Source organism: Moschus berezovskii, chromosome 24, assembly GCF_049115385.1.
Source record: "Moschus berezovskii isolate FMDL1 chromosome 24, NW_MosBer_1.0, whole genome shotgun sequence".
Lineage (NCBI taxonomy): Eukaryota > Metazoa > Chordata > Mammalia > Artiodactyla > Moschidae > Moschus > Moschus berezovskii.
Genome location: NC_142483.1, coordinates 17,641,115 through 17,659,220, shown reverse-complemented (window position 1 = coordinate 17,659,220; position 18,106 = coordinate 17,641,115). Strand labels below are relative to the sequence as shown.

At 43.4% G+C, this 18,106-nt stretch overlaps 2 protein-coding genes across 9 annotated transcripts in view; one reads left to right on the top strand and one right to left on the bottom strand.

The window, feature by feature from the left end:
* The window catches only part of ACOX2 (acyl-CoA oxidase 2), a 30,778-nt gene extending 30,397 nt beyond the window's left edge, over positions 1 to 381 (top strand). For all 5 annotated transcript variants that reach the window (XM_055414204.2, XM_055414201.2, XM_055414202.2 and 2 more), the window contains one exon: positions 30 to 381. In XM_055414204.2, coding sequence (XP_055270179.1) covers positions 30 to 92 — 63 coding nt within the window. In that variant the 3' untranslated portion in view covers positions 93 to 381. The remainder of the gene's footprint in view (positions 1 to 29) is intronic.
* KCTD6 (potassium channel tetramerization domain containing 6) overlaps positions 29 to 18,106 on the bottom strand; it is a 37,496-nt gene continuing 19,418 nt past the window's right edge. The window contains exons 1-3 of one of the 4 annotated variants that reach the window (XM_055414208.2): positions 12,274 to 12,432; positions 5,749 to 5,818; positions 29 to 4,404 (exon numbers count right to left, since the gene is read on the bottom strand). In XM_055414208.2, the coding sequence (XP_055270183.1) occupies positions 3,718 to 4,404; positions 5,749 to 5,775 (714 nt within the window). In that variant the 5' untranslated portion in view covers positions 5,776 to 5,818; positions 12,274 to 12,432 and the 3' untranslated portion in view covers positions 29 to 3,717. Of the gene's footprint in view, positions 4,405 to 5,748; positions 10,057 to 10,079; positions 12,223 to 12,273; positions 12,433 to 18,106 lie in introns of those variants that run through there. The other 3 variants (XM_055414206.2, XM_088831767.1, XM_088831766.1) reach the window with 3 other exon arrangements.

Here is an 18,106-nt window from a genome sequence, read left to right as displayed (position 1 = left end):
CTTAATAATGCACTTCTCTCTACTCACAGGGGAACCCCGCCTATGAGAAATATATAAGACCGCTGTTACAGGGCCAGAGAGCCAGGCTCTGAGACGACCCGCAGCACTGGAGAGGCAGCACCATGTGCGAGCCACACTGCGGCGCAGGTGTCTTTAAAATCTACACACATGTATGTATTGTTTAAAAGAACCATTATCCTTCAGAGACACAGTCTGAAGTGCATGAAATATCTGATTTATTCCAAAATAATCCAGGGGAAGAAAAGGGGGGAGTGAATCATTGCTGAAGCGGTTCAATGGGTCCGTGGGTGTTAACACTATTCTCTCTACTTCCGAATGTTTGAAATTTCCCACAATTAAAAAAAAAAAAAAAGCACTATCCATTTGTAGCATCTGTTTTGTGAAATCCCAGGGTTTTACTTTAGATCTAGCAAAAGCCAACAGATCTATTAGTTATCACTTGTGTTGTTACAGCACCCATTTATTCATCCCAGGACTTAAAAGAAAACACACACACGCACATGCACATAAACATCCTCTCCTAAAAGTGTATACACTTGGTAGAGTCTAAATAAAATGCTGATCACCTCACACCAATCAGAATGGCTGTCACTAAAAAGATAAGGAATAGGGACTTTCCTCACGGTCCAGTGGCTAAGACTCTGTGCTTCTAGTGCAAGGGGGCAGGAGTTCGAACCCTGGTCAGGGAACTAGATTCCACGTGCCACAAGTAAGACCCAGCACAGCCAAATAAATAAATACTTTAAAAACAAAGTAAACAAAAAAATTTTTAAGGTAATGAATAACGTGTACTGGCAAGGATATGGAGAAAGGAAAACACTTTTGCACCGCTGGAGCGAGTGTAAGTTGGTGCAACCACTATGAAAAACAGTAGGGAGGTTCCTCAAAAAGTTACAAATAGAGCTATGATGCAATCCGGCAATTCCACTTCCGAGCATGTGTCCAAAGAAAACAAAAACACTGACTTGAACAGACACATGTGTACCCCTACATTCACTGCAGCATTATTTATGACAGCAAAGACACGGAAACAATCTAAGTGTCAAACGACACACGAACAGATAAAGGAACTGTGGTGTAGATAAACAGGGATATCGCTCAGCCATAAAAAAGAATGAGACTGTGCCACCTACAAGAGCATGGACGGACCTAGAGGACTAGGCCAAGTAAAACAAATCAGACAAGAGTAAGACAAAGGCCATACAGTTTCAATTCTATGTGGAATCAAAAAAAAAAAAAAGACAAATGAGCAAACAAAACAGAAACAGACTCATAGATACAGCAGTGGTTGTTGGGGAGATAGGAAATAGGGGAAAGATTAAAAGGTACAAACTTTCAGTTATAAAGTCAGTCACAGGATGTAATGTATACCATAGGGAGTACAGTCAGTAACACTGTGGAAACTTTGTATGGTGACACATGGTCACCAGATTTATCACGGTGATCAATTCATAATGAATATGAATGTCCAATCACTATGTTGTACACCTGAAATCAACACAATATTGTATGTCAGCTGCACTTCAATTTAAAAACTGAGAAGAAAAAAATAGAGCCCTAGGAATACCATAAATGTTTAAAAATCAACTCTTCTACAGTAAAAATCATTTAAAATTTCATAAAAGAAGTATGTCTCAAATTATCCAAATATAACCACACTACATTTTTCACATCATTTTCAACTGCCCAAGTTAAAAAAAAAAAAACCACACTCAAAATATTATCAAACAAATTGCAAAAAACCTCAGCAGGCTACTTTTCCTAATATACTCATATAAATAATCATTTAATCGTTAAAAACATAAATCTTAGAAAATTTACCAAAAGCAAACTTATCTCCAATAATCTGGACAAGGAAGAGGCCTCATAAACGTTTAACTCTTAAAACCTTGGAACAACTAATAGTCACACTTCCATACCAGTTTTCAGTCCAAATTAATTTTATCTTTCATTCACTTCCGTTAACTCAACAATGCGTTGACTGGCTAAGCTGTTCCCTTTTCTTGTTGTTTCTTTTTTAGGTAACCACTAATCAATTTGAAATAAGAGACAATTTTCTAAAATGATAACCTCATACTTAGTACATTTACTGAAACCACAGCCACCTACCGATAGTTAACGTTAAGGGATTTTGGTTTGAAAACGGTGAAAATAGGGGTAATTACAGGTTTCTAGATATTGGTCATTTGTCAAACCTTAAATTTTCAGAGCGATGTGGGCAAACACGGATATAAGACAGTGTTCTCATCCTCCTTTGAAAGAGAATTTCAGAATCTTCTCAGAGAAGAAAAGGTAGTCTGGGGTGCACAGCCTCAGAACCCTACTCCTCCCTTAGACAACAGGGAAATTTCTGAATTTTCTTTTAAAAGGTGTTCTAGTAAACTAGGAAGTTTCACTATAGTTAACTTAATCCTTCCTGTGAGCAACTTCCAAGAAACAGAATCAAATGAACTATGCGAAATAAGACTACAGTGAAATAAATAAAAGTACACCGTATCGCCAACTGTTCTAGATCCTTTGTTCACTCCAGCTTCCTTCTCCTCAGAAATTTAATCTTAATAATAAAGTGCATTCATGGATCACCATTAATACATGAGAATAAAACGGCTTGAGTGGGTTTGTCCCTGTGCTCAATACAAAGCTAGAATAAGGATCATAGAGCAATGACAACTGGAGAAAAATCTATAATCTTCAAAATATGTCCTATTGGAAAAAAAATTGTCAAGCTGTACGTTCGCTGTCCAACTATGCACCGTTTTAAACCAAACTAGTAATGTCATCAATTCCCTGACTCGACAGCACAGTAGAATTCCATAAACTGCACCCTGAAGTTCCCAATGGGTCCTCCTGAATCAAATACAAACGTGCTATAGGCAGTATTTATTAGGACATAAAACAATGCATATTTTAGACAAGGAATAAGATTTCCCCCCTTAACAATAATCAACCAATACACACCTACTTCTCATATTTCAATTTTTATTGTTTTTTTTTTTTCTTCTGGTAGACAGTACCACTTGACAATTATACTGCACCAGGCATAAGAAGTTAAGATTTCTACCACAGGGACGTTTTGTATTCAGAATCCAATATAAATATTTCTAGTCAGACATCTCCATGGCTACAGATATTTGGTTGCTTGATTTATATGCATAGAAAGAAACAGTTGTCATAACTGTAAAAAGCAGTACTTAACAAGTACTTTTACATGATTGGAATAGTTTTCCTTTAATATTACAATACTGCTTATTGGTCTGAAAACTAGGTCACCCTACATGATGTTCTGATTTTTCCCCAAGGCATCATGAGTACTCTGTTTATTCTTTCACTCCTGCATTTTTAGCCTTCTAGTTGATTTAGGGACTATTTAATCAGAAATCATTTTAGCACTGCAAAAAAAAAAAAAAAGCTTTGTTAAGGGTACATTATAGACCATAATGATTTTCAGACTTCTTTGTATTAAAAAAAAACGGTATTTGGAGGCTCGGAACAGGCACATGCACACTTGGGGTGAAGGGAACAAAACATAGAGGAGTCTGCTAAAGCACAAAACTTCCTTCTGGTCCCCAATGCCTTCAAATAAATACAAATATTAAAAAAAAAAATCTCACACTGTGATTTAAAAAAAAAAAAAAAGGTCAGCCTCTTGGATCTCCTGGCAAGTCCACTTCCAGGAACCTCCCCCAGGGCTGGAGGTCAGTCGTCCGTCTTCCGGGCCAGCCTGCAGAAGGTCCAGTTGTGCTCCACTGTGTTCTCGTTGGCCCGCTCACTCATGTGATGTACTCGGGTGTTGCGGATCGTGAAACCCTGCTTTGTAATGTACTCCATCAGGTGGACTCGGAGAGAGACTTCCTGGTGATAATCACAGGGTCCAAACGTGAAGGACACCTGGCAATCTCTGGTGTCCATCATGTGCTTATTCCACTTCGTAAAATAGTTTGAGATGCCTTCCAGTAAGGAATGGACCTTGGTGGTAATGGTTAACTGGGTTATGATGACAGCTACCGGATTGGAGTACTTAGAAAGCTTCCGGGTACTAGATAACTCCACGACTTCTTCAAAAGTATCCACGGGATACAAAGGCTTGGGGTCATTGAGACACTGAATCAAGGGCTCAATCTGATAAAAGTCTGCTTCTTTCCGAAGCAGGTCAAATTCTTTAAAATCCAGGGGTAAGGTCAGCTCTGAAGTTCTTAAGAAGTTGAGGACATATCGGAAAAGAGGTCCATCTCGATCAATGAAGTAATTGCCTTGAGGGTCTCGAGCTGTGGGGAAGTCGCCCCCAAACATGGCTCCAAGCATGGAATCCGGGTAGCGCGTCAATGTGGTGAGAGACGTCGTGTACAAGTGTCCACCTACATTTAACGTGACTGGGTCAGTCATCTGAAATTGTTCAAAACATGATCAGTCATCTGAAAAAAAATTTTTTCCTTAAATCCTAACTTTGACAAATTAAGAAAATTAGTGGCAACAAGCAAAGCGAAAGATTCAGGCTACAGCACATCCAGAAAGCCACTGATGCAAAACAGCTTTAGTTTCAGTGAGAAACCCACCCAGATGAAGAGATCTAACATTCGCTTTCAACAGAAAAAAGAGATGTCCACTGCTTCAGAGCCTTACACTGAGAAAGGAGGGCATGACTTCCAAAGTCATTTAATTTCAGGCCCAGGGTCAAGAGGTTTTCAGGTTAGAGTACATTATGGGAAGAGGAAGAGAAACTTATACTTATTTTTTCCCAATTAAAAAAAAAAAGACTTCTATGTTTCTTAATTTAACATAAAATAGAACACAAATGACTGAATAACATAAAGATACCTACTTTCAGTATTTTTGTCTTTTCCCCCTCAACATAAGAAGGGAGATGATGAAATTTTAAAAATAAAAAATTCTGTGGACTTAATCTCAACTTTTCATGGGAGAAATAGTGCCAAATACTAACTTAAAATACACAGTTTGGTCAAAACAATCGCATATTTGTTATTGCTGTTCAGTCTCTAAGTCATGTCCAACTCCTTGCAACTCCACTGACTGTAGCCCGCCAGGCTCCTGTCCATTGGATTTTCAAGGCAAGAATACTGGAGTGGGTTCTCACATACCCAAAGGCTAACAGCAGCTTTCAAATTTCATAATCTGATAGTATGATCACTTTTGTAACATTAATGTCACAATATGACCTTTAATTTTGAAAAGCAAGCTTCTCTAAATAATACATACCTTTGGCTTTTAAAACCACACTTAAGAAATAAAGCAAGACAGGTAAAGACAGGTAATATGCAAATAAAATATTTCTTACCAAAGGAAAAAAAATATATAGGAAGGCACATGCACATGCAAAAAAAAAAAAGTACTAGTGGGCAAAGTGGCATCTTCTCAACCATTAACCTCCCCAACCACAAGAAAATGTCCTGGCTGCCACCTACTACACATTCATTTAACAGTCATTACTCTATGCAGGAAGCATCTTAAGAGATATATACTTTAAGACCAAAAAAAACAGTGATTATTAAAAGTTACACAGAGACTCCACGCTGAGCTTGCTTACTTAAAAACACCAAAGTTAAAACACCCAAAAATACACAGAAACTAATTGGGGGGTGGCGGCAGGTTGTACCATTTGTAAGCGCCATTCTTATTGAGATGCATTATACCTAAGAACACATATAAAGCAAGAAAAGACACACAGAATAATCTGCCAGCCTTCAAAACGCATCCTCAAAAGCCTCTCACCATATAGCCCCAGTCTCCATTATCCATCTGCTCCAGTGCTGCGTCTCAGGGAGCCCAGGTTCCAGGGAAACTTGGGGAAGAGAAAAAGACATGTGACAGTGCATATCACCATGAAAACAGAAGAAAGGGTTTCTCACCCAACAACAGGCCAAACACCAGAGAAATACTCATCTTTGTTCTAAGGCAAAGATCTAGGGGAGAAATGATTTCCCAAAGGTCTTCTAGGGGGTCCCCCAACATCCTTGCCACAATGGGTACCTAAGAGACTGGCAAATGTTTACAGAGGAAAGAGTTATCCTAAACTTTGAGAGGAAGGTAGAAGGTCTAGGGAATAAACCAGCTATTCAAATTCTACCTGTCTTCTCTGAAAATTCAATTTTTAGAATTCCTGCAGGAGAACATTATGATTAACCCCACAACCTTATCTGGTACAAAACTATGACGATCCTTATCAAAAAGGTTAACAGAGGGAAATAGTAAACTCTTTTTCATAAGCATTTCAGTTACATAAACTAAACATCTTAGTAAAAGCATTAAAAACCATAAACCTCCAAGACACTGGTATCTCTTTCGAAGAGAAATACACCAGAAACGTAGCTCTGCTGTAACACAGAAAACCTAATTACACTTTTAATAAAGATACATTTCATTTTCAACAATAATCAAAACAAATACAAAACAAGTTAAATGCCAAACCATTAGAGCACAATTTGGGGCAGAAAAGAACCTTACCAATCTATCGTGAGAGTCACTAGGCTGGCACTTAGGAAGGGACAGCCTGAAGACATTGATAAACAGCCAGATATTGATGATGCCATTTTTATTTTATTTTTATCTACAATTCAAAAGCACTTAAACAAACAGTTTCCCAGCTACTGAACTGCTTCAGTCAGTTCTCCTTCACACACATTAATCCCCAAAACACCCGGCAATGCAAACTGCAGGGCAAATTTCAAAAGCTCTGGCAAGAGACAATAAGAAACATGGACTTAAGGGTATTTAACCAGGAAAAGCATTGTTTGTTTGGTCTTGTTTTTTTTAACGGATTCATTTTTCCCACTTTTAGAGGAATCTGGCACACCAATTCCCAGAACAGGCCCTGGCTACAGAAGATCACAAAGGCTCTTTCTCAAAAGGTCACTCAGGCATGCAGAGAACATTTGCATAGCACAGCAGGGGCTGAAATGAGAGCCTCAAGCATCCATTTCTCTACCTTGCAAATTCTTCAAAGCAAACAAGCTAACATGTAAACCCGACAACTGTGGGGTCAGTTTTTATTCTCCACCCTCAGCAGCTGGGTACAGGTAGGGCTCCACATGCTACAGGGTGAGAAATGGAACAAGTGTCAAATTCAGCGCTGTGATGACCACCTTCCATGCCTCTGACTGACTTCAACAACAGAACTTGAAGTAACAGAACCAAGACACAGGTTTTTACCAATTTGTATTATGCACACCTGATTCAGTTACTGATGCAATAGACAGACCAGCAGATGGAACAACTGAGCGATTTCAAAGGCCAGTCACCCAAAAGTTCTGCTAAGATGCCCACCTCTGGCCTTTTCCCATCACCCAAAGGGTTCACTACTGGCAGCCTCAAAAATAATTCAGTCGACCAACATTCCCTAGAGGGTGGAGGGGGCGGGGCCGGGGGCCCTATGTGCAATCCGGATACACAGAACAGGAAAGTATGGTCCTTGCCCTGGTGGGGCTTTCAATCTATGAAGAAGCTAAGTACAGAATTCAAAGGTCCTATAGAAAAGATGGACGGGCAGAGAGCTGAGGGAGAAACAGCGAGAACAACACCAAACATGAAAACGGAGGACTTTGGGGAAGGGCTCGTCTCAATGGAACGCAGCAGGAATGTTTGGAAACTTCAAAGGGAGTCGAGAATAAAGAAACAATTTAAGAAAAGGGCTGAGGGCTCCCCCACAACATCCCTGATACAGTAAGCAGAATGTGAGTAATTATCCTTCTTTAGATGCTTCTCTGGTGGCTCAGCTGATAAAGAATCCACCTGCGATACAAGGGACCCCAGTTCGATTCCTAGGCTGGGAAGATTCCCCTGAAGAAGGGATAGGTTACCCACTCCAGTATTCTTGGGGTTCCCTTGTGGCTCAGCTGGTAAAGAATCTGCCTACAATGCGGGAAACCTGGGTTCAATCCCTGGGTTGGGAAGATCCCCTGGAGAAGGGAAAGGCTACCCACTCCAGTGTTCTGGTCTGGAGAACTCCATAGACCTTACAGTCCATGGGGTCATAAAGAGTCAGACCCGACTAAGCGAATTTCACTTTCCACTTTCAGAGATGTAACAGAGAAAAGGCACATTAAGAGACTTGCTCAAGGGCCCATGGCTAGAAAGTAACTCAACAGGAGCTTGGATTTGCTGATTCTTAGTCCAAATCTTTCCACAAACCTCTTCCTACAACAGAAACTGAAAGAATAATAACCAAGAAACAAGAAATCCAAAGGATTAACCTAAAAACCCCAAAGAGCATCTATTAACCCTATCCACCTAGTAAGGGTTCATTTACAAATGCAACAGGAACTCAAAGTGAGCAGTTATCATGGATTTGTAAAATTCCCTTCAGGCAAAATAGCAAGGACCTACTGTCCAGTGTGATTCAAGACTGCCATCTTCAATCTTAAACAACTCCACTCTGCAGATATCCAAATAGTTAAATAAGACATCGGAGGTGCAGAAAATTAAGGAAAAAAGAGAACAAAGCCAAGTATAAACCAAACGAAGAAACAGGCATCATCAGAATCACGGCTGCTATGCAAGGACTGTCCACTATTAATCCTTTCTTTTTTTGCCACTAAATCTAAACAAGATAGCTTTTTGGACAGTCACACACTCACAGTTACACGATGCTCCTGAATCTGTTCTACAGCAAAAGGCAAGGTTCTATTCCTGTACAAAGATGTAATAAAACCTCAAAGCTTAATAATTCAGGAAAGCAATTATGGAGATCTATATAAGTCCATGTTTCTTTAAAAAGTACCCAAAAGCCTCCATTTCTGTATAAGATACATCAAAATAAAATGAAGTTACTATCAAGCCACTTTCAACAACAACTACTAAACTGTACCCTCAAAATGAAAATGCTCACTTAAGAGCTCTAGAGCGGGAAAAATAGTAATGATTACTTTACATTTCATCTCTGTGCCTTACTTCTAAACATCCTCTGCAGAGATGCTCAGATACAGCACAAATAAAACAAAAAAAAAAAACAAGGACAGTTCTGGTCAACCAATAGCTGGATAATCAGCCTCTGAACTGATGACTATTAGGACCATCTTAGAGACAATGCAGATGAACGAAATAAAACACAGTGCAAAATAATTTCCAGAACAGCTTCAATCTCTTCTACTAAGTCATTTTCCAGAGCTGCTAACAATTAGAAATGATTCATTTACTTTTCATCTTCTCTCCCTTCTGGCACTCAGCAGTGGAGGACTTAATGAGAAATGGAAGGACCACAAGACAGACAGCAGAAGGAAGCTCCTGAAATGGGCATCAAATGTGCCTGTCTTATTTGAGGAACACAGACCTAATATTTCAGAAAAATGGACAGAAACGGAGATCATGAAGGTACCAATGAAAAACATCTTTCCTTTATAGTGACTTGCCTTACTAAAAATTGTTTTAAACAACAATGAATGCAACCAAACACAAAAATTCAAACAAAGACTTCTGATCCTGTAAAATCAAGATCACCTGAAAAGATCTGGCCTTTGGCGCAAATAAAATACAGGTGGTAACCACCAGCAGACCATTCCCAAAGAAAATAAAGCAGTTCTGAAAATTCACCCAGATGCAGCTTCAAAGGTTAATTATGACTAATACATAAATTCTGACAGTGTAATGTTAGCAGATAATTATGTTAAGGAAAACACAAACTCAAGAATTTATGAAAGCCTTAAAAAAAAACTGTTAACAATTTTCCACATTAGCAAATGTGAAAAACACACAATTCAACAAGTGAATGACTTAAAAGAATAATGTAAGAACCCCTGAAACTCATTTTCCTCACCACAGCAGAACTCAATTACAGGCTTCGTGGTTATGATGAACTAATTTAACACACATATTCTGGGCTTATCATTTCTGCTACAGACTAAGAATTCTCTGGAATAAAACTCCTGCTTCTATCCTACATAATAACTTATACATTGCAATACACACCTCCAAACCTGAATAATAAAAACATCACTATTTCCTTCCCTAGGTCTCCAGGTAGCCCTTTTAAAATGCCTTCCTACTTTCTACTGAAATCTTTGTGGCTGGCATTCAGAAAAGACGACTCAACAAATTCCACGTATACATACCTTCAAAATTACCTTTGTGCTGAATTTCTCTGTTCTTGAAATGTGGGAGTTTTTTAAAGTGAAATACTTTTTATAGTAACTAGTTCAGCAGCATCTAAAGGAGTCTTCTGGGTTAATATTCACATACAGGCTGGTTTAAGTAGCCAGGCACAGGAGGAGAATGTGATTATGGTGTTAGGTTATGCTTGACCATAACCACTACACAAATAGATCGTTTCATCCAAAAACTAATCCTTTTTGTCTCTCTACTCTCTCCATGTGACCTACAAAAAAGGTGCTCTAGGTTGAAAAGTGACTTTTCCTACTGAAGAACTACCACAAATAGTCACTACAAAACCATACCATTCCTCTTAATTTCTGTAAGATAAAACAGAATAATACCACATTCCCAAAAGTCACAGTACCACTTAAGCATGACACAGAGGCAACAACTGGCCTGCAGGGTGACAGATGGGGGCTTGGGGTCTGAGGTCACAGGCAGGCCAGAGCAGGAGAGAGACAAAAGGTCACAGGTGAGGGTCCTTAAGCCAACTTGGCTTCATTACTAATTATAAGACCCAGAGTAAATCACTGTATTGCCCAGTTGCTTCTTGGAGAAAAAATAAGTGAGATCATGATTCGAAAATTTATGGGTAAACTGCCAAGTGTGAAAATACTAGTGGCAGTAACATACATAAAAATTCTGTGGTTAATTGAGAAACTTGAGAGTGTGGACACAAGCAATTCAGAGCATGGGCATGGAGGCAGGGCAAGTGCGGAAGAGGAGGTCGCTTAATTTGCTTCCAGTCTCCCTCATCTCATCCTCCTTTTCCGAGAACCCGAGGTAAAGGGGAACATCTGGCTTTCACAGAGACCACCAGACGTCTGAACTCTTCATCACAGAAGGAACTCCTCTAAAGCATGACTCAGGATTATGTCCGAGGTAAAGCCAAATCCGGATAAATATCTGTATTCCATTTTAAATAGACTCCAAATATCACAATCCAAGACACGTTCAGTGATTCACAGATTCACCCTAGAATGTCTTTATGCAGTAATGGTTTAAACTGTGACAAATTAAAATTTAAATGACACGAACCTTAGAAACAGCATCTGTGGTGGTCCTCACCACTCAATTCTTAATATTTATGATGTTATGCAAAATGAAGTACTAGTATGGTCTGACCAAAGAGCAAGTTGTCTCAACCTACCAACCATGCAGGTAAAAAAAGAGATTTTCCTTTTCCTAGCTACACATCTGTTAATTCGAAAACACCTCAATCTGGGATCAGTCCTCTGCTAAACGCTGTCCCCTCGCTTCTTTCCTATCTTGAAATCGTTCATGTACTCGGGCGTTTGTGACAGCAAAGAAGATGAACATGTCAAGGGGACACGGTAAGACGCTCTTAGCCAAACCAAGTTACCTCAGGTCTCTTGGCACTCAAACCTCTTCTATCACAAAGCCCTAAGACTGGAAGTATCCAACTTGTTCTAGAACTGGTATAGTTGCAGAAACATGACAACTTCAGCACAATATCCAAAAGGGATCTCTGCTTCGTTTCTCGAGTCCCACCCCTCAGACACAGCCTCCACCACTGGCAGGTGCTTCAGGGGTCCTCATTACCACGGCCATTTGTCACCTCTGACATCCAGCATTAAAACTGCCCTGGCACACACAAATCTGGGCATTAAGAACTCAGTTGCGGTCAATCTCTCTTCGGGGCAGAAAAATGCCCTAAGGCAGGGTCCAGAAGTCCCGCCGGAGGCTTTAAAATAAGGTAAGCTGTAGCCGGTAAGCACCACCCACAAGCCATCCTTTTCCAGCAAACCTCGAGGCGCGCCCGTCCCGGCGTCGCCGCTGCCCACCGGCAGAGCCCCCACCCCACCCCGCCGCGGGCGCGGGGGGCACACACTTGGGGCCCGGGCACGCGGCGCGCACCCGCGCCCTGAACCCGGGCCCGCCAACCCCGCACGTCCCCGCGGGGCGGGCCCCGGGCTCTCCGCCCAAGGCCGGCCTCCGGTGGCGGGCAGCCCGCGGCGGGCTCGTGCCAGCGCCGGAGCGCGCCGCCCGGACCCCCCGAGGTCGCCGGAGCGCGGCCCCGCCACCGCCCGGGTTCCGCTCAGCCCCGCCGCCGGGCCGCTCCGCGCGGTCTCCTGCCAGAGCCCGGCCCTCCCGAGCCCCGGGCCTCCGCGCCGTGGGCCCGCCCCTACTCACTGCGCTGCGGCGGCGGCGGCTGCCCGGCCGGGAGACGCCGGCGGCCGGAGAGCGCGAGCGCGGGGACGAGCAAGCCCGCGCCCGGCGGCGGTGGCAGAAGGGACGACTGAGCTCGCGCCCGGAGTTGCGGCTCCTGCCGCCCGGCGCGGGCGGCGCCTTTCCAGCGGAGACGCGGCGCCACGGGCGCGGGCGCCCCCTCTCGGCGGCGCGGGCTAGTGACCGAAGGGCCAAGCGGCCGGAGAAACTCAAGCCGGGCGTAGGCTGGGCAGCTCCTTCAGGCTGGCTCCGCGGCGGCCCCGAAGCCCCGCCCCGACGCCCGATCCCGCCCCCGAGGCTCGGGCCCGGGACCCACGTGCTCCGCCCAGAATTCGCCCGACGTCCCGCCTCCGCCCGTACTGGGGGATCTGCCCAGCGCCCGGCACTGTTCGCTGGGACTCCAGCCTAGTTTCTCCGGTCATTTTACGAATACTTAAGGGACCCCGACCAAGTGCCAGGCCTGGCGAGTAACCAAGAAGGAGGGGCTTCCTAATGAAAGGAGAAACATTAAAGACCCAAGTAAACGGCCGACAAAACAATGACCAAAAAAAAAAGTTATGATTATAAAATTTTGGGAGGTACATGAATTCGATGGAGAATGAGCGGAGCGGGCCTCTGCTGCAGATACGGTTACTATACAAGATCTGGACTCCGGGACTGTGGTCCCAGGACTCCTGGCTTTGCCCTCTGTGGGACTGATAAGGTCACCTCTCCAGTCTTGTGGGCTAAGTAGGGAACGAGCCAGCTGGAGAGAAGGGCAGCAGAGAAAACGACCAGTGCAAAGGCTCTGAGGACTGAAGGAGCCAGCCCTAGAGGAAGCTGGCACCAATACTGTCCTCATTTCACCACGAAGGAAGCCAAGGCTGCAAGACTGGGGAATTACCTAAAGTCTCTGAGCTAACTGGTTTCCAAACATAGATTCCTTCCAAACGGAACTCACTTCCGGCTAACCAAAGCCCCATCCCTTTCCAGGTGAGATCAGGTATAGGGTTGTTGCCATTTCTCCTTCACAATAAGCAAGAGAGTTCCAGAAAAGCATCTATTTCTGCTTTATTGACTATGCCAAAGCCTTTGTGTGGATCACAATAAACTGTGGAAAATCCTGAAAGAGATGGGAATACCAGACCACCTGACCTGCCTGTTGAGAAATGTGTATGCAGGTCAGGAAGCAACAGTTAGAACTGGACATGGAACAACACGCTGGTTCCAAATAGGAAAAGGAGTACATCAAGGCTGTATATTGTCAACCCTGCTTATTTAACTTATTTGCAGAGTACATCATCCCAAAGAAGGAAATGGCAACCCACTCCTGTATTCTTGCCTGGAGAATCCCAGGGACAGAGGAGCCTGGTGAGCTGCCGTCTATGGGGTCGCACAGAGTTGGACACGACTGGAGTAACCTAGCAGCAGCAGCAGAGTACATCATGAGAAACACTGGGCTGGAGGAAGCACATGCTGGAATCAAGATTGCTGGAAGAAATATCAATAACCTCAGATATGCAGACAGCACCACCCTTTGGCAGAAAGTGAAGAGGAACTAAAGAGCCTCTTGATGAAAGTGAAAGAGGAAAGTGAAAAAGTTGGCTTAAAGCTCAACATTCAGAAAACTAAGATCCTGGCATCTGGTCCCATCACTTCATGGCAAACAGGGAAACAGTGGAAACAGTGACAGACTTTATTTTGGGGGGCTCCAAAATCACTGCAGATGGTGACTGCAGCCATGAAATTAAAAGACGCCTACTCCTTGGAAGAAAAGTTATGACCAACCTAGACAGCATATTAAAAAGCAGAGACATTACTTTGCCAAAAAAGGTCCATCTAGTCAAGGCTATGGTTTTTCCAGTAGTCATGTGTGGATATGAAAGTTGGACTATAAAGAAAGCTAAGCGCCAAAGAATTGAAGTGTGGTGTTGGAGAAAACTCTTGAGATCCAACCAGTCCATCCTAAAGGAGATCAGTCGTGAGTGTTCATTGGAAGGACTGATGTTGAAGCTGAAACTCCAATACTTTGGCCACCTGATGTGAAGAACTGACTCATTGGAAAAGACCCTGATGCTGGGAAAGATTGAGGGCAGAAGGAGAAGGGGACGACAGAGGATGAGATGGTTGGATGGCATCACTGACTCGATGGACATGAGTTTGGGTAGGCTCCAGGGAGCTGGTGATGGACAGGGAGGCCTGGTGTGCTACAGTCCATGGAGTCACAAAGAGTCAGACACGACTGAGCAACTGAACTGAACTGTACTGAACTTCACCAGTATAACCACTTGCCTTGGAAACTCACCTGCACGTCACCATTTCAAGTGTGTGACTGCCTCTGGTGTTTACCTGCATGATCATCACAGTTATATCTGATATTTGGTTTTCTCTGAAAAACTCAGTGGGCTTCCCAGGTGGCTCAGTGGTAAAGAATCTGACTGCCAAGCAAGAGACGCAGGTTCCACCCCTGGGTCAGGAAGACCCCCTGGAGAAAGAAATGGCAACCCACTCCAGTATTCTTGCCTGGAAAATCCCACAGACAGAGGAGCCTGGCTGGCTAAGTAGGTTCCATAAATGGCATACGCTTCATTAATATACCTGAGTGCACCATTATATTCAAAAAGACTAGGTGAGGATACAGGGAAATGTGTGTAAAAATAAGCAGTGCACACAATGGTATACATGGTATAATCCTGATTTTATTTTCAAAAATGTAAATATACATAGACAAACATTTTGAAGGAAATACATCAAATCATTGATCATAGTTCTAGACAGTAGGATGGGAATATTAGTGACACTACTTTCAAATGTTCTGAATTTTCTATCTTTTCTAGAGTACATGGATGCTGAATTTATAATCAGAAAAAAAAGTTTTATATTCTAAGAAAGATAATTCTGATATTACCCAACACTCAGACCTCTAGGATTTGGTGCCAATGAAAATCCAAAACTGCCCTTTGCTTACTGGTATCCCTGAAGGAGTCATTTCCCCTCTCGGGACTTCTATTTCCTCATCTAAAAACTGAGAGGAATTAATTTTTCAGTGGTTGTGCTAGTACAATTCCTACATATATAAAAGTTTTTATTGCTATTGTAACATATTATCAAATTTATATTTTATAACATATTGATAGTTACTGAAATATGGTTCATTTTCTGTAATAATTTTATATTCAGCAACTCTTTTAGTTCTAATTGAGTTCTAGTAAGTTTATATGCTCTCTTGAATTTTCTATGTAAGCAGTTATAGAGTCTGCAAGTAATAACATTTGGAATCTTCTTGTCCAGTCTTTATTTTCCTTATTTTACGGCACTAAAACCTCCAGCACAAATTTGAATAATAATGATAGTGGCCATTTCTATCTTGTTCTTGACTGTTTCTAATATGGCACCATTAATAATGGTGTTTGTTGCAGAGTTTTGGTGGGTTCCCTTTATCAAAGTAAGGGAGTACTATTCTGCTTTATTATGAATGGGTGTTGTATCTTTCTGACCTAGGGACCGAACCTGGGTCTCCCGTATTGCAGGCAGATTCTTTACCATCTGAACCACCAGGGAAGCCTGTTGAATTTTATCAAATGTGGTATTTCCCCCCCAATGTAGTTAATTACAATCATGGCTTTTACTGTATTAAACCATCCCTGCATTCCTGGAATAAACATGCCTTGATGATGTGCTTTATTTTTTCTTCTTCATATAGTACTGGATTTCATTTGCTAATATTTTATTTGGAGTTTTGTATCCATTGCTATGAACGAGATATGCCTACGATTTTTCCTATCATATTCTCTCTTTGTCTGGTTTCGTTATCAAAGTGACATAAGCCTCATAAAATAAATTAAGGAGTGGGTGTCTACTCATTAGAGCAGCCTCTGTAAGACTGAGATTTTTCTGTTGTTTGGGTTTTCCAGAGGATTCTCCTATAGGTCCTCTTGATTTGGGGCCTGGGGGTAGAGAGTTTACCCTTGTATCCTGACTCACAGCATTCAACCTGACCTCAGGGCCCACTTCTCGACCTGAAGAGCTCTTGTGGGGCCACCAGGAATCTCCTTGCTGCTGAATCTGAAAGATGCTCCTCAGATCTCCCTGAAGTGACATCACTGACCACACTCTCCTAGGGCAACCTCTTCCCCAGCCCTGTTCTAGTTTCCTCCTCCATCTCAAGACTCATGAAGATGCTCTTCCTCTTGCTTTGCCCGCTCCTCTGCCCTGGTTTTTGGCCGAGGCTGTAGCCTCTTCTCCATCTACCCTCCCTGTGGACTAACTCAGTCACCTCCATGGATGACATTATTGTCTCTAAGCCAAAACCCTCCCAAATCCACACCTCCAGCCCAGGCCTCTCTCCCGAACCCCAGACCTACAACGCTGCATATGCTGAAGCCCCTGCGTTGTGCCAGGCACTGTGCTAAACGTTTTCATCCCCTCTGTTATCTGCTTCCTGCTGTTCAGTTCCTCGGTCGTGTCCGACTCTGCGACCCCATGAACTGCAGCATGCCAGGCTTCCCTGTCCTTCACTATGTCCCGGACTCTGATCAAAATCATGTCTGTTGATTCAGCAGTGCCATCCAACTATCTCACTCTGTCGTCCCCTTCTCCTCTTGTCTTCGATCTTTCCCAGCAAAGGTCCTTTCCAATGAGTCGGCTCTTCGCATCAGGTGGCCAAAGTATTGGAGCTCCAACTTCAGCATTAGTCCTTATAATGAATTTTCAGGGTGGCTGCATCATAAATTGTCCCAAATTTTAATTTAGGGGCTTAAAACAACAAACTTTCCTTTCTTTTTTTTTTTTTTTTGGTTACACCACTTAGGCTATGGAATCTTAGTTTCCAGACCAGGGTCTGAACCCAGGCCCAGGCAGTGAAAGTGCCAAGTCCTAACCACTGGACTGCCAGGGAATTCCCAACAAATGCTTTTTTATCTCATAGTTTCTGAAGGTCAAGAATTTGAAAGCGGATTAGGTAGGTAGAAGATCTTGCAGTGTGTATGTCAGGAGGACTGCTGTTGGCTAGGGCACAGACATGTGCTTCAAGCTAACTCATGTAATTTTCATGTGGGATCTAGTTCCCCGACCAGGGTTGGAACCCCAGCTCCCTGCATAGGGAGTGCAGAGTCTTAGCCACTGGACCACCAGGAAAGTCCTGCGTCTTTTATAACCTAGCCTTGAAAGTGACACACCCACAGTCTCTTGGTCTCACAGACCAAGTCTATTGCAGCGTGGGAGGGTACCACACAAGGACCCGAATACCAGGAGATGGCATCATTAGGGGTAATCCTGGAGGCCACTGCACCCTCACAACTAGAAGGACGACCCACATCATCCCATGAATGCAGATGAGAAAATGAAGGGAAGGAGAGGTGAAGTTGGTGATCAAGGCCACACAGCCAAGTCCGAGAAAAGAGGTTTGAACACCGCTTTGCCTGGCTCCCCTTCTGCAGTCCACCAGCAGCTCTCTCCCCTCGACATGTACAAACCTGAATGCTCCCGCCTCACCACCCCCAAGCCTCCCAAGTCCCCAGCTCAGCTGGGCAAGTGGCGCCACCGTCCTCCCATCTGTCCAAACCAGCAGCTTTGAGTCACGCCTGCTTCTCCCGCCCCCTCACTCCCCAGCAGCAGATCACCCAGCCCCGCCAAGTTTTCCTGCTCAGTGCAGCCGGGATCCATCTCGCCTTCCCTTTCCTTCCGTCGTCACTACCATCGCGCGGGGCCGAGCCACCCAGCTGTCCGTCCTGGGCGTCTGCGGCAGCCCCATCCAGGCCTCCCTTGCCCTCTCCATCCCCACGCTATCCATCATCCTCCTCTCTCCAGCATGAGTCAC